General features: G+C 43.4%; 1 protein-coding gene across 2 annotated transcripts in view; it reads right to left on the reverse strand.

The window, feature by feature from the left end:
• The window catches only part of LOC141154972 (cytochrome P450 2C8-like), a 67,549-nt gene that overhangs the window by 43,203 nt on the left and 2,655 nt on the right, over positions 1-21,691 (reverse strand). The window contains exons 2-5 of one of the 2 annotated variants that reach the window (XM_073641555.1): positions 20,575-20,796; positions 15,829-15,991; positions 15,555-15,704; positions 984-1,144 (exon numbers count right to left, since the gene is read on the reverse strand). In XM_073641555.1, coding sequence (XP_073497656.1) covers positions 984-1,144; positions 15,555-15,704; positions 15,829-15,991; positions 20,575-20,754 — 654 coding nt within the window. In that variant the 5' untranslated portion in view covers positions 20,755-20,796. The remainder of the gene's footprint in view (positions 1-983; positions 1,145-15,554; positions 15,705-15,828; positions 15,992-20,574; positions 20,797-21,691) is intronic. The other variant, XM_073641553.1, reaches the window with a different exon arrangement.

Below are 21,691 nucleotides of genomic sequence, written 5' to 3' on the forward strand. Positions count from 1 at the left end.
GTACACTAATACCCAATATGTGGTTGAAAACTACTTTTGAGGCAGAGTGCAAAGCTCAGAAGGGAAGGAGCACCATGTTGGAGCTCATACCTTTAGCTCCAGATTTGACATTTTCACATTGAGAAATGGGTAAAATTGGCACAGAAATGTTTTCAACAAGTTTTGCTGAATGTAGAAATACCCCGTATGTGGTTGTACAATACTGCTTAGACAAACGGTGTGGCTCGGGAGGGTCAGAGCACTATTTGCCACCAGGAGCGCATATTTTCCTAGAATAGTTTGTGGAATCCATGTAAAGAGCCCCTAAGTGCTAGAAGAGCAAAATCCCCCCTCAAGTAACCTCATTTTGGAAATTGTACCCCTTTGGGAATTTATATTCAGGTAGAGTGACGATTTTGACTCCATGGATGTAGTGGACGCGTCATTACCAAATATGGGTGCAATATATATATATATATATATATATATATATATATATATATACATATATATATATATATATATATATATATATATTTTATTATTATTATTACTATTATTATTTTGTGATTTAAAAAAATATATTTTGTACCATTTTTTTTACTTTTTTTTTACTTTTTTACTTAGTCCCCCTATGGGACTTTCACGTGCTGCACTGACACAAGATAGTTAGATCATGCACTGCGCATGATCTAACTATCCTGCTACAGCCTGGTGATGACATCTGGTCATCATGGCTAAGATCAGGCCCCTGTGATGATGTCAGTACGTCCAACGTTGGCAAGGGATTAAATGTCACTTTTGTGTCTTTTTTGTATTTGTACCAGAATTCGCTTTCCTTTGTGCAGTCGTTAAGTGGATATTTGTCATTATGTGTGACCAAGATATAATCAAAGACTGCAAGACCTCCTGTTAAAACCTCACATCCCTCAAAAATTCATTGCATATATTAGATGAAATGAGAAAATGAATTTGCAAAAGTAATGTAGAAGAAAGTGGGTTACCTGTCCTGTTCTGGAGTTTATTGCAGCAAAAGTATCTTTTATCAAGGCAAGAAGTCGAAGAAATTTCTTGTCATCATATTCAAAACGTTCACCAAAAACAATGGAACATATCACGTTGGAAACCGCCAAGGTCAAATAGTAAGTTGGATCACAATGGTGGCCTGGGATAAGGTTAAAAACATATAAAGGTATGTGCGTCCACTTTTATCATCATGTCAAAGTTCTGTGCCAGTTGACTTCTTATTATCTACAATATCTTTTTTTCTTATTTCTGCCCTCTATAGTGTAGGATCAGGAAAAGACATACCATTAGTGCAATCAGTGAAGTAACACAGGCTGAAGAGGTAAGGTGGCCACTACCGCCTCCAAATTGTGCTTTAAGGTGAGTTATTTGGTCTGCAAAGGACCCATGAACTGTTTGGCCAGTTGCCCTCTTCTGTCTGTGTCCACTCCTGGTATATGTGTTCAGTTTTTCTGATAGAGCTCTAATACCTCACATAGAAGTAGAATTAAAGGGGTTTTGCCAGAATAAGCATTTATCACCTACAGCTAGGATTTTTGCCTATCACAAGGATGGGATTACCATGTTCACTGATTCTTCTTGATTGTATGACCTCAATAAGGAGGAGTTTGAATGAGGTGGCAGTCGAACATGTGTCCTTCAGCTCCTCTCCTTGTTTATAAGAATGACAAAAATGCCTGAGTGCAGAGAATGTTATGGCCCCTACACAGTCCTCCATACAGTATAATGGCCCTAGATACAGTATAATATCAAGGAAAATGGCCCCCCATGATGCTTTGTTTTAGGGCGGAAAGGGGAGTGACAGCAGATGACAATTTGTTTGAGTATCCAATCATACACTGGAATTCTCAAACAAATTGTAATAGGAAGTGAGTAACCGTAAGTGGCAGTACAGAGTAAACAGGATTGAATTTTACAATGATTTAAATTACAAAAGTTGTTAGTTTTCAAAGATTTATTAATTGAAATGTACTATTCGGTTTCGGACTAACCCTTTCACTCCTTGTTACCCCCTCTACTATGTGCCTGAAGTTATTCTTTTGCATATACTTTCATAGAGGATGTATTGCAGTTATGCTGATTAATAAAATGTTTTGAAGCTTGTGATATTCTTTTGTTGGTATTTTTGTAAGTGTTGATTTCATACAGATGCTCCCTGAAGCAAATTTTTAATTTATGTGTAGTGCAGTCTACATATTTCAGTTTACATTCTAAACAATTGTTGAATGACAATTCAAAAATGATTTGATTTAAAAGTGTGTATCATTCATGGAGTTGCTAAATGTTTTACATTTTTTTGCATATGCACAACTATTACAATCTTTAGATCCACACTTAAAGAAACTTTTGGAAGATAACCAATCGGTTGTGGTTCTTGGAATAATTAGAGGACTGGGTGACAGCACAACACCCCTCCACACATTATGATGGCCCCAATATCACCCTCCACATAGTATGATTGACCCCACACAAAACTCCACACAGTATAATTGCCTGAAAACAGTTTATGGCCCCTTCACATAGCCCTCCAAATTGTATAATGGCCTACAACATAGCCTTGCAAACAGTATAATGGCTTCCACATAGCTTTTTGAATGGCCTTTTCTTAACAATCCTTTCAAGACTGCGGTTATCCCGGTTGCTTGTGCACCTTTTTCTACCACAGTTTTTCCTTCCACTCAACTTTCCATTAATATGCTTGGATGCAGCAGTCTGTGAATGGCCAGCTTCTTTAGCAATGAACTTTTGTGGCTTAGCCTCCTTGTGGAGTGTTTCAATGACTGCCTTCTAAACTTCTGTCAAGTCAGCAGTCTTCCCCGTGACTGTGGAGCCTACTGAAACAGACTAAGGAACCTTTTTAATCGCTTAGGAATCCTTTGCAGGTGTTTTTTGTTAATTATTCTAATTTACTGAGATAATGACTTTTGTGTTTTCATTGGCTGTAAGCCATAATCATCAACATTAACAGAAATAAACACTTGAAATAGATCACTTGTTTGTAATGACTCTATATAACATATGAGTTTCACTTTTTGTATTGAAGAACTGAAAAAAATTAACTTTTTGACGATATTCTAATTTTGTGAGAAGCACCTGTATAATAATGGCTCTCACATAGCCCTGCAAATAGTCTAATGGCCCCCTTATAGACTTGCATATAGTATAATGGCTCCACATTGCCCTGCATATAGTATAATGGCCCCACATAGCCCTCCATATAGTATAATGGCCCCCACATAGCCCTCCATATAGCCCTGCAAATAATTTAATAGCCCTCCATACAGTATAATGGCCCGCACAATAATCTGCTCATTCGATTAAAAAAAATACCTCTCCATGTTTCCCTGCTGCTCCAGTCTTTTCAGAGTGTCTTCATGTGGTGTGTGACACATCATCAGACACATGCATACAGTGCTGAAAAGACATGGGAACAGCATGGGAAAGACCTCTGGAAGCATCTCTGACTCCCAGGTCACTGCCTAAAAGTGTGCCCATCATAAGTGATCCTTGGCGCATGCGAAGATGCCTCCCGCCATGCACCTGTTGTTGCAGACTTGCAACAATCACCGTCCACGTCCTTGTCCCAGTGCAGCGTTCAGTTGTGCCTACCCCATTCCTTGGAATGCAAGTGCAAGTATGCAGCCAGGCACCCACCCACCCACAGGCTGCAATACTATACTGCCAAATTTTTGACAGCTGCTTGCACTTGAAATGCGGCCTTTTAGGCTCGTGGAGGCGGAAGCTTTTCATAACCTCATGCCGGTAGCGGCCGGGTGTCCATACTCGGTCCCCAGCCGCCACTGTTTCTCCCGGTGTCCTCACCACCTTCCACAATCACGGGTCCCACAACATTAACAGTGCCCTCCCCAGTGGACTTACTGGGAAGGACTGCCTAACCACAAACACGTGGACAGGTGAATGTGGCCAGGGACGGTACGGAGCCAGTCCACAATTTTTTTTGCTGAGTTGTATTTCACAACAGCCATATTCTTTAGCTTGGTGAAAGGACTAGGGAAACCATATCTAACCGGCTGTCATTTCTCTCAGGAAGTCCTCTAAAGCTGCTTTCACTTGAAATGTGGCCTTTTATGCTCATGGAGGCGGTAGCTTTTCAAAACCTTATGCCTCGTGTCCGTACTCGGTCCCCAGCCGCCACTATTTCTCCCGGTTTTGTCTCTGCCTTCTACAAGCGCGTGTCCCTGAACATTATTACTGGTACTTTTCTATGTGAATCTACTTGCCTCCTACCAGCCTGGAATATTTCAAGTAAACTATGGTACGACATCATGGTATTAGCACTGCCCCCAGTACCAGTAGCGAAGCCATCCCCAATTTCCTTCTTAGGAATTTTATTTGGTAGACTAAGTGGCTGCCCAAATACATTAGTTTCTCACAAAGGAGCAGAAGATAGAGTGGCAGTAGGTGGAAGTTTCTCCAACCTGTTAGATATCAGAGTGTGAACGGCAGCACATTGGATCAGTGGTTAGCATTGTTCAAATCCCAGCAAGGACAACATCTGCAAGGTTTTTGTATGTTCTCCCCGTGTTTGTGTGGGTTTCCACCTCAGTAAAAAAGCAGGCATAGAGTGTCCAGGAACCTTCCCACACACTTTTCTTAGCCAGGACTGCTTCTCGGCAGGGTTGGGCGGTCTCACCAGAGAATCCTCTGGTGTGCCCTGGCTTCTGCATCAGGAGAGTTCATGATAGTGCTAACTTTGCAGCTTCTATGGGGCTCTTGAGCGGGGGAGAAAGGTAAGCCCTCAGAATCAAATCCTCTGGTGGGCCCAATGTTTTTCAATTTGAAACAGCTTCTCAGTGGGTGTTGTATTTCACCACAGCCACATACAGCAGGACCACAGTAACAACATATTCCTATTAGGAGAGAGTCTGCTATACAGTTATAGGGTATGCAGTGAGTCCAACGGCTGACCAAATAAAGGAAAAACCCCACTAAGAATTTAAAGACACATAGAGCAGGGCCACAGTAACAAGGTACAACATGTTCCCATTAGAAAGAAGAGGGTCTGCTATACAGTTATAGGGAATGCAGTGAGTCCAACGGCTGACCAATTTTAGGAAAAACCCCAATAAGAATTTAAAGCCACATAGAGCAGGGCCACAGTAACGACAAATTCCCATTAGAAAGGAGAGAGTCTCCCATAGTGTTGGCCTATGCAGTGAATGCAAGGGCTGCCAAAAATTTGGAGGCACTTCAATGCCCCTTGGAAGAGACATGGAGGAGGGTCTTATAAAAATATGTTCCCATTAGAAAGGAGCGGGACTCTTATACTTGTAATGCCCATGCACAAGTGTATAGGCTGACAAATATTTACCCCTGGGGGGTATACAGTGCTGGCTTAAAGTATTGGCACCCCTGCAATTCTGTCAGATAATACTCAGTTTCTTCCTGAAAATGATTGCAATCATAAATTCTTTGGTATTATTATCTTCATTTAATTTGCTTGCAAGGAAAAAACACAAAAGAGAATGAAGCAAAAATCAAATCATTGATCATTTCTCACAAAACTCCAAAAAAGGGCTGGACAAAAGGATTGGCACCCTCAGCCTAATACTTGGTTGCACAACCTTTAGCCAAAATAACTGCGAACAATCGCTTCCGGTCGCCATCAATGAGTTTCTTACAATGCTCTGCTGGAATTGTAGACTATTCTTCTTTGGCAAACTGCTCCAGGTCCCTGATATTTGAAGGGAGCCTTCTCCAAACTGCCATTTTGAGATCTCTCCACAGGTGTTCTATGGGATTCAGGTCTGGACTCATTGCTGGCCACCTTAGAAGTCTCCAGTGCTTTCTCTCAAACCATTTTATAGTGCTTTTGGAAGTGTGTTTTGGGTAATTGTCCTGCTGGAAGACCCATGACCTCTGAGGGAGACCCAGCTTTCTCACACTGGGCCCTACATTATGCTGCAAAATTTGTTGGTAGTCTTCAGACTTCATAATGCCATGCACACGGTCAAGCAGTCCAGTGCCAGAGGCAGCAAAGCAACCCCAAAACATCAGGGAACCTCCGCCATGTTTGACTGTAGGGACCGTGTTCTTTCTTTGAATGCCTCTTTTTTTTTCCTGTACACTCTATGTTGATGCTTTTTCCCAAAAAGCTCTACTTTTGTCTCATCTGACCAGAGAACATTCTTCCAAAACGTTTTAGGCTTTCTCAGGTACGTTTTGGCAAACTCCAGCCTGGCTTTTTTATGTCTCGGGGTAAGAAGTGGGGTCTTCCTGGGTATCCTACCATACAGTCCCTTTTCATTCAGACGCCGACGGATAGTACGGGTTGACACTGTTGTACCCTCGGACTGCAGGGCAGCTTGAACTTGTTTGGATGTTAGTCGAGGTTCTTTATCCACCATCCGCACAATCTTGCGTTGAAATCTCTCGTCAATTTTTCTTTTCCGTCCATATCTAGGGAGGTTAGCCACAGTGCCATGGGCTTTAAACTTCTTGATGACACTGCACACGGAAGACACAGGAACATTCAGGTCTTTGGAGATGGACTTGTAGCCTTGAGATTGCTCATGCTTCCTCACAATTTGGTTTCTCAAGTCCTCAGACAGTTCTTTGGTCTTCTTTCTTTTCTCCATGCTCAATGTTGTACACACAAGGACACAGAACAGAGGTTGAGTCAACTTTAATCCATGTTAACTGGCTGCAAGTGTGATTTAGTTATTGCCAACACCTGTTAGGTGCCACAGGTAAGTTACAGGTGCTGTTAATTACACGAATTAGAGAAGCATCACATGATTTTTCAAACAGTGCCAATACTTTTGTCCACCCCCTTTTTTAGGTTTGGTGTGGAATTATATCCAATTTGGCTTTAGGACAATCCTTTTTGGGTTTTTTCATTGAAGACAAATTAAATGAAGATAATAATACCAAAGAATTTGTGATTGCAATCATTTTCAGGAAGAAACTGAGTAGTATCTGACAGAATTGCAGGGGTGCCAATACTTTTGGCAAGCACTGTACATGAACATACTGTATAAAAACATTTTTTTACTGGCATCATAAACACCCTTTAAAAATATTATGTGGTTGTTGTATCACGGACCATGGTCACCCTGGTGATATGGTGGTGGAGGATGAGGAGAAGGAGAAGGACAAGAGCAAATAGCCAAAATCAGGAAGCGTATACCCATGTGTGGGTGTGAAACGGTGCATGGGAATATACCTCCCAAGAAAAGACACTGGATTTGAGTTTATGTTACTCTGGTATCATTCGGTGGTGTTGAGAAGTCTGGCCCAATCCAGTGCTTGTTCATTTTTATAAGAGTCAGCCTGTCAGCATTTTCAGTTGACAGGCGGATGCATTTATCAGTTATAATTCCACCAGCGGCACTAAAAACCCGCTCTGATAAAACACTGGTGGCAGGGCAGGCCAGGACCTTCAATGCATAGAGAGACAGTTCATTCCACATATCCAGCTTGGATACCCAATAATTAAAAGGCACAGAGGAATCACAGAGGACATTGGTAAGGTCGGCAAGGTACTCTCTCTGCATCTTCCAAAACTTTGCACTCCTTGTGAGAGTACCCCGCGCCTCAGGGCCTGTGTGATGGGAGGGTCTGAGAAAACTATCCCAGAACTTTGACAGTGTTCCCCTGCCTCTGATGGATTGAAGTTGTGTCTCTCTCGCCTGTACTCCTTGGTTGTCCAACGAAGTGTGCCCTCTGCCGCTAGCATTTTCAGATGGGAATTTTTTTATTATTTCCGCAACAAGGGCCTTCTGGTACAGTCCCATTTTTGTAGACCTGTCCGCCTCAGGAATAAGAGATATAAAGTTCTACTTGTAGCCTGGGTATAGAAGTGTCACCATCCAGTAATGACTGTCACCCAAAATTTTGAAAACGCGAGGCTCATGGGAAAGGCAGCGTAACGTAAACTCAGCCATGCGTGCCAGACTACTAACAGGCAAGACTTCCGTGTCCTCACCAAGAGGATGACCGACCATGCTCTCCTCCTCCTCCTCCTCTCTGTCATCTGGCCATCCATGCTGAACAGACGGTATGACAGCTGTGCAGGCAGTACCGTCTATAGTGCATGAAACTAGCTCCTGTCCTTCCTCTTCCTCCTCCTCCTCTTCCTCATTGTCACCCAATCCACATTGGGATGAGATGAGGCTTGGCTGTGTGTAATCACCCTGTATGGTTCCTTACTCCGTCTCATCGTGCTCCGCCTGCAATGCATCCTCTTTGATTGTGAGCAGAGAGTGTTTCAGAAGACAGAGAAGCGGGATGGTGATGATAATTATGGCGTCATCGCCGCTCACCATCTTGGTGGAGTCCTCAAAGTTTTGGAGGATGGTACATATGTCTGACATCCATGTCGACTACTGAGGTCTTATGTGTGGAGTCTGAACTGAATACCAATGGCCTTGTTGATGCTGGTACTCAACAACTTCCCTCTTCTGCTCACAAATCCTTCCCAACATCTGCAGTGTAGAGTACCAATGCGTGGGGACATCACACACCAGTCTGTGAGCTGGAAGCTGCAAATGCTGCTGAAACACGGCAAGAGCGGCGGAAGCTGTAGCTGACTTTCTAAAATGGGCACACAGGCAGCGTACTTTAACATGCAGATCTGGCAGCTCTGAGTAGGTTTTGAGAATCCATTGAACCACGAGGTTAAGCACAGGGGCCAGGCATGGTACGTGTGTGAGCTCGCCTCACCTCAAAGCCACCAGCAGGTTCCGTCCATTGTCACACACGACCATGCCTGGCTGTAGGTTCAGTGGTGTGAGCCACAGATCTGCCTGCTCTTTCAGGGCTGTCCACAAAAATTCAGCATTGTGAGGTTTGTCACCTAAGCATAATAGCTTCAGCACAGCCTGTTGCCGCTTGGCCGAGGCAGTGCTACAGTGCTTCCAGCTTGTGACTGATGTGGTCATTTCGGAGATGAAGGCTGAAGTGGAGGGGGAGGCTGAGGAGGATGAGGTGCAGGAGCTGTAGACCATGGGGGCAACCCTGATTGGTCTAGGGCCCACAATCCTTGACGTCGGGAGGACATGTTCCGTCCCAAGGTCCGACTGGGTCCCAGCTTCCACTATGTTAACCCAGTGTACTGTCAGTGAGTTGTAACGTCCCTGCCCACAAGCACTTGTCCACGTGTCCATGGTTAGGTGGACTTTCCAGGAAACTGCGTTGTTGAGGGCATGGCTATTGTTTTGGGACACGTGCTTGTGTAATGAGCGGATGGCACACCGAGATAAATTGTGTCTGCTGGGGACTGAGTACCGAGGGACGGCCGCCGCCATCAGGTTGTGGAATGCTTCCATCTCCACAAGCCTAAAAGGCAACATTTCGAGCGCAAGCAGTCGTGAAATGTGAGAATTTAGTAGTGTGGCCTGTGGGGCGTTGTCTGCGTATATGCGCTAGCGTTCCAAGGACTGGGGTATGGACAACTGAACGCTGCGCTGGGACAAGGACTTGGACGTGCTTCCTGATGCTGCTACTAGAGAGTGTACAATGACAGGTGCAGGGCAGGAGGCATCTTCGCATGCACCATGGACAGGGGATTGGCTTGCATGCACAACAGCGGAAGAAGCAATTTTGCCACCTGCAGACACTGATCATGGACCTGGGGTTCGGCCCACAAAGTCGGGTGCTTTGCTGCCATATGCCTGGTCAAGCTGGTGGTGGTCAGGCTGGTCGTTTTGCAGGTGGTGCAAATGGCCTTTTTGGGGTTATCGGCAGAGTCTTTAAAAAACAACCAGACTCGGGATGACCTAACAGTTGTACTGGCAACTTCCTTCGTGTTGGTGTTACGGGGGACAGTTGCCTGCCTTCTGTCTGCGGCCACCACATTGCTTCTTCCTGCCTGTTGGGGTGCCCTGCCTCCCTCCCCCTGTGTGCTGCTGTCCTCGCTCTGCATGTCCTCCTGCCAGGTTGGGTCAGTTACTATATCATCCACCACCTCATCTTCCACTTCCGCACCATGGTCCTCCTCCTGACTTTCTGGCAATTGTGTCTCATCATCGTCCACCTCTTGTGACATTTTCCCACCATCGCCTTCGTGTGACCGTGGCTGCTCAAATATTTGGGAATCACTACATGCAAACTCCTCTTGCCCCGCTTCAAGTGGACGGGGCGAGAGGCCCAAATCTATAAATGGAAAAGTGAACAGCTCTTCAGAGTGTCCAAGTGTGGGATCAGTTGTCTCTGGGTACTCGGCATGGTGGGAAGAAGGAAGATCAGGGTGAGGAATATGCGGTCCAGACTCACGGCTACTGAGACTTGACCATGTGGAAGACAGGGTGGTGGTGGTGGTGGCTAAGTGACTTGAAGCATTATCCGCTATCCAACCAACAACCTTTTGACACTGCTCTAGGTTCAATAGTGGTGTGCTGCGGTCCCCTAAAAATTGGAACAGGAAGGTCAGTCGAGAAGATGTGGGTGTTTGTTATGGCACAATTTCAGCTTGCCCACGGCCTTATCCTTGGCCTCTGCATGCACCATTACCATCACATCCAGTTCCTCATCCCTTGCCACGTGCCTTGTCCATTTTGAATGGAGAACAGTATCTTCCATGCTCACTACAAAGACTGAGTTTGGAGCAAACTTATATGTGATCCGTGTGATGGAGAAAACAGAGTTTCAAATACCTGGCCTGTAGGTAAGTAGTTTGAACAGCAAACTGGTGTGAATTGCTTCACTGACACACTGAAAGAAATTTTTAATGGAAGCCACAAATGGCAGTATTTTCTGACAACGTATATGTGATCCGTGTGATGTAGAAAACAGAGTTTTAAATACCTGGCCTGTAGGTAAATAGTTTGAACAGCAAACTGCAGTGAATTGCTTCACTGACACACTGAAAGAAATTTTTAATGGAGGCCATAAATGACAGTATTTTCTGACAACGTATATGTGATCCATGTGACGGAGAAAAACGGTTTTAAATAGCTGGATTTCTAGCGCTGTAACATGGAAACGACCTGGCTGTATTCTGCAGTGCAAACAAGCAAATGGCGCAAAAAAACTGTGTTTTCTGGATTGCTTTTAAAGCAAATAATGAGGATTAAGATTCAAAAATAAAGTATTCCTGGCCCCTGAGACCTGGGCCTTTGCATATGGGCCTATGTTAGAAATATCTAACAGCTGCAGAAGGCAGAATTGGAATGGACATATGCACTGCAGTCTGCTATATACCCTGCCTGCCTATATACACTGCCTGCCTGATATCTCTGCAGATGTATTAGTTAGTCCTCAAAAGGACTGTTTGTTAAGATCGATATGTGTAATGTACGGTTTTTCACCCTACACTACCTAATACACAAGCAAATCTCTCCCTGATGCAGCAGCACCTCTCCCTACTCTGCCTGATTCCGGAGTGACTGTGACGAGCATGGCGGCGCCAGGACTGATAGACACCTGATGACGCTGTGCGGCCAGCCAATCACTGTAATGCCACAACCAACATGGCTACGGCATTACAGTGAGTGGCAGGCAATCCCTGCATGTTGATTGGCGCTCTAAAGAGCACCAAACATGTAGGGAGGGGACCCGAGCTCCCGCCGAGCAACCCTGGAAATACTGGCGAGCACAAAGCATCTCGAGCAGTGAGATGCTTGGGCGAGCACCGAGCAGTAGCGAACATGCTCGCTCATCACTAGTAATTAACAATGTTTTAAACTTTTGACTTTCAGTCTCCATATCGCACAATCCACTACGGCTTCGAAAGTGAGACTACCATCATTTTATAAGCAGACTACCTTGAACAAATGGTGGACACCGTGTTCTGTTACCACTATGGCTGGGTTTGGCCTCTATACCTTACAGCTACTGCACCGACCAGGCTTTTGCCTTAAACATTCCTCCACCTATACTCTGTACACCAATGAAGGTACTTTACAACCGAAATGTCTGCTTATTGTACTATAAAATTATTAAATATAATTCATAAAAAGAATCAACGAGTCAATTGAGTGACAGGTTATTTATTGGTATTACTACGGGCTTGAAACCCTACCTGGGCACCTTCCCCACTCCAGGAGTGCGATAGTTTCTCTTTCCACCATCATTTTATAGACAATTATCTTAGCTATCTAATACATAATTTTGACATGCAACTATTTAGCATATGATTAGTTATGCAAATTCTTGTAATGTCTCTGCATTTTTACTGTTTTGCTCCTAAAATTCTAAATTTAAATTTTTATTATTTTGTCGGTAGTTTCTAAATCCACCTTTGGCTTTCAACACTGCCTTCTGGGCATGCTCTCGATGAGATTCAAACATGTCTCAACCAAAATCTGATCCCAGGTCTCTGTTACACGTTCCATATGTTGTTGCATACCGGTAGACTGACGGGTATTTATACAGTTTTTTCTTCAACTCTGCCCACAAGTGTTCGATTGGGTTGAGGTCAGCACGTCTACTTCATTGTCATTGAACCATTTCTTCGCCAATCTTGACGTATGCTTTGGGTCATTGTCCTGCTGGAACAATATGTACGAAGTGTACGAAGGAACTCATCATGTAGGGTACTCGCATATAACTCAGCATTGAGACCACCATCGAACCTGTTCAAATATGCAATGCCTTTGTCTGTGAAACAACCCCATATCATCAGGCTTCCTCCACCGAACTTGACTGTTCCTTCAATTGCTCTATCAGTTAGCCCCTTTTCCCTTGTTTCCTCCAGACTTATTTGCACTCATCAGAGCCTAGCCTTTTGACTTTTGTCTCATCACTCCAAATCACCCATATTCAATCTTCTTCTTTCCACTTTTTGTACTTTTTTGCTAACTCAAACCGATGCTTCTTATGACAATAATAAAGTTGAAGCTTCTTCACCTTTTTTTTGGCCATCATTCAAGACTTGTGTAACGTACGTCGCATGGTGCTTGCATGGACGTCTGTGATCTCCCTATTATGACGCATACAAGCCATCTCCACTGCCGTGTTTGTCGCACCAGAACTGATGCACCTTGTGAAGAGTCGACTTGGTGACTCCAGTATTTTGCCTGGATGACCACTTCTTGGCTTTTGAATGGATGGACGGTCTTTATTTTGTATTCTTCCAACTGTCATTTCACTCACATGATGCAGTTTTTCAATTTTCTTGACTGAGAGACACTATTGATGAGCTGGATGATGCTGTTTCTGTTTTCTTAGGAAATCTTCTTCATGGCTACACCTCGATTTGAACCAGTGACCTTTCGCTTGGGAATCACAAGAATAATCACCCTGAGCTATTAGGGAAAGTGAGAACAGGTTGTATTTTGTAGTATACAGGAAGAAAAAGATTTTTCCGCCACAGGGAGCAAAACATTAACAATGCAGTGACATGACAAGAATTTTCATAACTAATCATATGCTAAATAGTTGCAAATCAAATTTATGTATGTGATAGCCATTTTTTGTCTATAAAATGATGGTAGTCTCATGTTAAAATCAGTAGTGAATGGTGAGATATGGAACCTGAAAGAAAAAAGTTCAAAACATTGTTACCCTTTTGCTCATCAGTGAATATCCAGGATGCTGATACAGCTGAAAGTGTGATGCCAGACAGGAGCTCGAACCCCATAGCAGATGCATGGTCTTTCACTATTGGTGGTATGCCACTGTCTATGTTCTCTCGAGATTCATGAGCATACCCGGAGGACTGCAGCCATGCAGCGCTAGGGTCCTGTGTTCAAATCCCACCAAGGACAACATCTACAAGGAGTTTGTATGTTCTCCCCGTGTTTGAATGGATTTTCTCCAGGTATTCTAGCTTCCTCCCAGACTTCAAAACATACTGAGAGGGAATCTACATTGTGAGCCCCAATGGGGACAGTGCCAATAATGTCTGTAAAGCACTGTGGAATCAAAGCATTGTGGTGCTATATAAGTGAGTGAAACAAATCAATAATAAATGCAGGGGTTATAAAATTAAGTAAACATTATACTCACCCTACCACTCATCTGTCCAGGGGCCTCAGCTCCATGCCTGATCCTCAGCTAGCTGTCTTCAACCATCTGGCTCTAATCTTTTATAGTATTCACTCTTTGGCTCCTCTAGTGCTGACTAGACATCAATAGAGGTGAGCAAATCTTTTGAAATTCAAATTCGCTGACTTTACTGAATTTTCCACAAAAATTTGATTTTCAATTAATAAATTTGTGCATATCTCAATATTTGTAATTGCTCGGAAAATACATGTGGAGGAAATGAGGGAGAGAACCCAACTGACCATAAGAGCTTACACTCTACAGGAGAGAGAGCACCCCGCTGACCATAAGAGATTATACTCTACATGAAATAATGGGCCCTGCTGACCATAAGAGCGTCCAATCTACAGCAGTGAGAGAGAGGAACCTGCTGACCATAAGAGCTTACACGCTACAGGAGCGAGAGGAGTCTGCTGGTCAAAATAGTTTATACTCTAGAGGAGAGAGAAGACTCTGCTGACCATAAGAGCTTATACTCTATAGGAGAGAGAGGACCACACTGATTTTAAGAGCTTACACTCTACTGGAGAGAGAGAGGACTTAGTTGACCATAGGAGCTTTCACTCAAGAGGAGAGAAAGAGAGGACCCCACTGATCACAAGATCTTACAATCTACAGGTAAGAGACTTACCCAGTGACTCTGGAGATAGAAAGTGACTCTGCATTACAAATTATGCTCCACTGGGAACTATTATTCTGTGAAGACCTAGGTACTGACCACCAATATACAAGGTATGATAGTCTGTTAGATGTCATAGCTGCAAGGCATCATGGGGAGGCCCACAGGCCACACAAAAAGACATTGACCTTTCTCTGATGCTTCAGCAGTGTGGGAAATGGTGTTGGACAACTTTTTTTTGCGGACCGCAAATAAATCTCAAAATGTTAAAATTTATATGAAACCACAAATTTCAGGAAATTCGACATAAACTCGATCCACCATGAATCTATCTGCTCATCTCTAAGCTTCAAGTGAAGTCATGATGTGTCTCAAAAAAACTGATGAGCACCAGAGGCTCTAAAGCAGTGTTTCCCAAACTCCAGTCCTCACGGCCTCCACAGGTCATGTTTTCAGGATTTCCATAGTGATGAACATGTGAGAGAATTCCTGAAGCCTTGATGATTCTTCTATCACCTGTGCAATACTAAGGAAATCCTGAGAGCATGACCTGTGGGGGCCGTGAGGACTGGAGTTTGGGAAACACTGCTCTAAAGAGTAAAGAAGACTAAAGACAAATTAGAAGACGGGAGGTGAAAGGAGGAAGTGATCCAGTGGAGACCTCGGCGGGGAGCTGCTGCACCATGACAGCTAAGGGGTAAGGTAAGTTTTACATTTTTGTTTTTGAACTCATTCTGGACCATAAAAAGATTTAAATTAAATAGCAATCAGAATGCCACTATTTTGCTTGATTTGAGTGAATCAAACTGTAAAAAAAATTCAGGTTCTAGTAAATCCGAGTTTTTTTGTGAATTTAGAAAATTGAAAATTCGATTTGCCTCAAATTGATGTGCTCATCTCTTTTCAATATCATTATCAAAATCATCATCAGGTATTTTATCCAGGGGAAGTGTCTCTTGCTAAGTTTCTTCTTACTAACCTTTCATTTTGCTAAACTCATCTTTTAGGTACTGGGCTTCTTCTTGAATCCTTTCCTCAAGACTTCTTTTCCCCATTCCAAAATTTCTCAGGGTGGTGAGGGAAAAGCGACGGAGCTGTTTCCAGCGTTCTCCATTGCTTAAAATGATTCCTATTGAGAGAAGATACTGACTGTGTGATTATAAATCATGTCGAATTGTAGACGACCCTTTTAATTCACAAATTCCATCTATAGCCTGCAATCAAAGACTGGATGTCTAAGATCTAATACTTACCAAAATTTTTAAACAAAATTTGAATAGCAGGAATTCGCCCTCTTTGGCTGAAGACGTGAGCATTGTCTATTAAAGCCTCCTTAACCGTATCACATCCATGAAGGATGACCACTCTCCTGGGACCCAAATAAACAGTGAATACATCTCCATAAATTTTGGCAAGCTATAGCAAAGCAAGAAGACAAAATATGTTTAAAATTCTTTCTATGCATAGAGTTTTCCAATTTTCACACAGGCTGCTTTGTTTTCTCTTGTACACATATCTCAATGTATCATATCTATGGCATAAGCTTTGGGCATTTTGGAAGAGAAATCACATCACATCACTATCCAGTTATAACAGCTGCAGTTTTTCTGATGTGCAATCAATAAAGAGAAATTTTCGTTTTAATTTTCAATTCGTAAATTAATACAATATTTGAAAATAAGCATATTTGCAATATATCTTATCAGGGAAATCCGCTTCTTTCACCTCTTAATTGATCCTTCACTCTCAATTCATGGGTAAAATCTGTGATTAGAGAAGGTAGATCTTCCCATTTCTGAAAAAGGAGATGACAATTGGTGCTTTTAAGATTTTATGTAGGAGAGAGGAGAAGTTAGAGGCTGACAAAGACATTCTGCTGCAAGTTCTCCTGAAATGACAGGTACAGTTCTCCACAGAACTATCAACTGTCATGTTCTAGGTCAGTAATGGGAAAATCTGTATTCATTAACGCAAACCTGTCACCAAGAAAATGCAATGCCATCTGCGGACACCATGTTATGGAAAAAGAGGAGGTGAGCAGAATATGTGATTTTGTGAGAAAAGATTCAGTATAACCTGTGATTTATTAATTTATACCTCTACTCTTTCTGGGATTTCTAGTCCAGTGGGCGGTCCTATCAGTGACTGACAGCTATTTCTGTATGCGCACTTATATAAAGATAGCTGTCAGTTATTGATAGCCCTGCCCACTGAACCAAAAATGCTAGAAAGAGCATAGGATTAAATTTTAAAAATATAGGCTATACCTAGTCTTTTCTCACAACACTATACATCATTCTGCTGAGCTCCCCATATAACATAATGTCTGCAGATTATACTGAATTTTCATGGTGACAGGTTTCTGTAGCACCCCGAGGACTCGGCTGCTACAGGGGTATTGCACCTCGAACCAGAGGTGTGGTATTCCACTCCCGGGTAAGGATGGAGTGTGGAACAGAGCTCAGTTAGCTGCATGCACTACACTCACCCCATTTCCGGGGGACAGAACAACGGTACTCCCACCAGATAGATGTGCAGGTACGACAGCGTCTGTCCCTGGCTGGAGTGGGGGGGGGGGAGGAACATCCCAGTGGTGTAGGAGCAGACAGGGGAGGGACTCTGGGAATAGGTAGGAGCCCATTGGTTGCGTTGTCACCAGGGCTCGGGTGTCAGAGGGAGTATAAAAGGTGGGCACCATCTTAAGACAGGGTCTGTTCAGAGAGGAGCTCAGCCAGAGAGGGCTGACAGGGAGCTGTGGCTCCGTCTGGGCCCAGCTCCAGAGCTAGGCCTGAAGCTGAGAGAGGGAGAGAGAGAAGGAAGAAGAAGAAGGAACAGAAAGGAGCAGGAACACGAAGAAAGGCCCAGAGACGCAAGCATAGAGGGAACCCTGAGATCCCACGAGTGAACTAAAACGGGTGAAGGGTTGGCAGAGAAGGGTACCGGATCCCAAACTGGTGGAGGTCAATCATCCTTAGCCAGGAACCGGAGGTCGTGGTCAAGCTTTGGCACGACCCCTTGCCACATCCACCAGGAAGGCACGCCACATAGGGTCAGGAAAGCCAGAGAGAGGTTTTGCCCCATAAGGCCCGAGGAAGCCGGACATAGGTGGGTCCCTGGTGAGGACGGCCAGTAGGAAGGAAGAGAGGGGAGCTCTGGACCACGCTCTGGAACTGCCTGGGAGTTGGCCGAGTCCCGTACCTGGTGGACGCAGCACGGCTCGGGTGGTCACTGCTGGCCAAAGTGACCGGAGCAACAACTGTGAGTAAAGCTTTTGAAACTGCACTACCAGACTCCGTGTTTCGTCGTCGCACCTACACCACCAGTACTGGGACATCCGCACCATCACCCCCATCATCAACTCTACAATAGCTGCCCTGAGGCAATACTCCTCCCGTGGGGAGTTATCCCATCTTCAGCTGCACAAACAACACCAGCCTCGGCGGTCTGCCCTGCAGCGGCGGTTTCATAACCGCAATCCACGGGTGGCGTAGTCGAACATTCTAACATCTACTGCTAAATACTGCCACTCAGTTTGACTCCCTGGGCACGGACCGGGTCACCACCACGAGACTACTACCCCTATCTGATCCGGCTCCGGGTAAGCCCCCGTGCGCGCGATGCCGCACGACTCAGGCCCAGGGGCGCGTCATTTCCTTTAAAGACATATTTTATCTGTGAACTTAAAATTTTGAGAGTGAGTGATCAGTCCAAGAGGAGAAAGAAGCAGATTTCTATGATAAGATATATTACAAAGTTTCTTATTTTCACCTGTGCTATTGATTTATGAAATAACATTTTTAAACATTTAGTCTTTAAGATGAAGTACAAGTAAAGGAGACTTTCTCCAAAACTACAGTACAGACCAAAAGTTTGGACACATCTTCTCATTTAAAGATTTTTCTGTATTTTCATGACTATGAAAATTGTACATTCACACTGAAGGCATCAAAACAATCAATTAACACATGTGGAATTATATACTTAACAAAAAAGTGTGAAACAACTGAAAATATGTCTTATATTCTAGGTTTTTCAAAGTAGCCACCTTTTGCTTGGATGACTTCTTTGCACACTCTTGGCATTCTCTTGATGAGCTTCAAGAGGTAGTCACCGGAAATGGTCTTCCAACAATCTTGAAGGAGTTCCCAAAGATGCTTAGCACTTGTTGGCCCTTTTGCCTTCACTCTGCGGTCCAGCTCACCCCAAACCATCTCGATTGGGTTCAGGTCTGGTGACTGTGGAGGCCTGGTCATCTGGCGTAACACCCCATCACTCTCCTTCTTGGTCAAATAGCACTTACAAAGCCTGGAGGCGTGTTTGGGGTCATTGTTCTGTTGAAAAATAAATGATGGTCCAACTAAACGCAAACCAGATGGAATAGCATGCAGCTGCAAGATGCTGTGGTAGCCATGCTGGTTCAGTATGCCTTCAATTTTGAATAAATCCCCAACAGTGTCACCAGCAAAGCACCCCCACACCATCTCACCTCCTCCTACATGCTTCACGGTGGGAACCAAGCATGCAGAGTCAATCCATTCACCTTTTCTGCGTCGCACAAAGACACGGTGGTTGGAACCAAAGATCTCAAATTTGGACTCATCAGACCAAAGCACAGATTTCCACTGGTCTAATGTCCATTCCTTGTGTTCTTTAGCCCAAACAAGTCTCTTCTGCTTGTTGCCTGTCCTTAGCAGTGGATTCCTAGCAGCTATTTTACCATGAAGGCCTGCTGCACAAAGTCTCCTCTTAACAGTTGTTGAAGAGATTTGTCTGCTGCTAGAACTCTGTGTGGCATTGACCTGGTCTCTAATTTGAGCTGCTGTTAACCTGCGATTTCTAAGGCTGGTGACTCGGATAAACTTATCCTCAGAAGCAGAGTTGACTCTTGGTCTTTCTTTCCTGGGTCGGTCCTCATGTGAGCCAGTTTCTTTGTAGCGCTTGATGGTTTTTGCAACTGCACTTGGGGACACTTTCAAAGTTTTCACAATTTTTCACACTGACTGACGTTCATTTCTTAAAGTAATGATAACCACTCGTTTTTCTTTACTTAGCTGCTTTTTTCTTGCCATAATACAAAATCTAACAGTCTATTCAGTAGGTCTATCAGCTGTGTATCCACCAGACTTCTGCACAACACAACTGATGGTCCCAACCCCATTTATAAGGCAAGAAATCCCACTTATTAAACCTGACAGGGCACACTTGTGAAGTGAAAACCATTTCCGGTGACTACCACTTGAAGCTCATCAAGAGAATGCCAAGAGTATGCAAAGCAGTCATCAAAGCAAAAGGTAGCTACTTTGAAGAACCTAAAATATAAGACATATTTTCAGTTGTTTCACACTTTTTTGTTAAGTATATAATTCCACATGTGTTAATTCATAGTTTTGATGCCTTCAGTGTGAATGTACAATTTTCATAGTCATGAAAATACAGAAAAATCTTTAAATGAGAAGGTGTGTCCAAACTTTTGGTCTGTACTGTACATGCCTTTTTCTTATCGCTATGCGAGGGATCAGTGCTTATGGCATTACCCCATATATTCCACTAATTTGGATTAGAGTGAAGAGCGGATTAGTTTAGACATCGCCACTTTGGTCTCATCTGATCAAAGTATCTTCTTCAACATACCATGTAGGAGACACAGCTAGCATGTAGTAGAAGATGCTCTGCTCAGATGAGACCAAAGTAGATCTTTTTGGCCTTAATGCAAAATGCTATGTGTAACGGAAAACGAACACTGCACATCACCCTGGAAACACCATCCACACTGTTAAACATGGTGATGGCAGCATCATGCTGTGGTGAGGCTTTTACTCAGCAGGAATAGGGCAGCTGGTCACAGTTGATGGGAAGATGGATGTGGCTAAATACAGGGCAATCCTGGAGGAAAACCTGTTGGAGGCTGGAAAAGACTTGAAACTGGGGCGTAGGTTCACCTTTTAGCAAGACAATGACCATAAACATCGGTCGTACACAATAAATTTCATTGTTCTCACTTTTATTAATGACTTGGGCAATTCTTTCATGTTCAATTGTAGCATATTTCCAAGAAAAGGCAGCGGAGTTGGTCCAGGAGGCAACCTCTTTCGCCTACTATTCTCTAACCACATGATGAGAAAAATGAAGCATGTGACGCAAAAAGTAAGTATCACAGATCCAAATCCTCCAAAATCCATTATTGCAGGTCAGCAGTAGTAAATGTTCCTAAAATACACAAACTACAAAAAGTGAAGTGGTTCATAATGATCAGAAGTCCCATGAGGTTGTCATTGAGCTTGCATTACAATTGTCAATATTCCTCCACCATGAAACCATTTATGTAAAAAAAAAAAAAAAAAATTAAAAAAACACAGAAGTTATATTTGTAAAGTTGCATCGGTCTGAGATGTTGAATACTTGTTTTCAGCAGCAGAACACAGATTAGAAACCTTACCTCTAACTGATCACATAGCCAGAGGCAAAAATTGCAATTAAGATTGTCCTTTTACTAACACATTTTGAAATTTACTGCAAAATTGATTAAAATTAAGCAGGGCCACCAGGAAGTATATATAATAAGTATAAGGGGTGCAAAGATTAGGATTAGAGGTGTTGTCTCATGATCATACATGAAGAAAATTGCAAAGCGCTTGCAAAATCAAGCAACTTTGCAATTTACTTGTTAAAAATCTGTACTTAAGAATGGAGGGATTTCTAGTTTTATAGTTTACTGCTTATGAGCGCACATCGTCCTAGGGGATCCACAACCAGGGAGGCATATAGACAGACCCAGCAGACCAAAGTTGAGGCATACACAGTGGGCTTCGGAAGCTGCCATGTCCATCCTCACCAACTGTGTCAGCTTCAACAGACTGAATACCAGGCCACCGACACTCATCGGATTTAATTAAAAAACCAGGGAATGCTAAGGATGGTGTGTGTGGGCTTAATGGATATGGGTAAGTTCTTGTCAATTACGTGTGGAGTTTATTCGCAAGGAAGATATGAAATATGCTTTGAGGAAACTAGATGATACAAAATTTTGTTCTCATGAACATGTGACCTCTTACATTCATGTCTGTGCTTAAAGACATGCTGATGGACTGTCCCCAATAAGTGGAGAAAGATGATTGG

Source organism: Phyllobates terribilis, unplaced genomic scaffold (assembly GCF_046119375.1).
Source record: "Phyllobates terribilis strain yellow unplaced genomic scaffold, ASM4611937v1 Scaffold_7__3_contigs__length_470593459, whole genome shotgun sequence".
Classification (NCBI taxonomy): Eukaryota; Metazoa; Chordata; class Amphibia; order Anura; family Dendrobatidae; genus Phyllobates; species Phyllobates terribilis.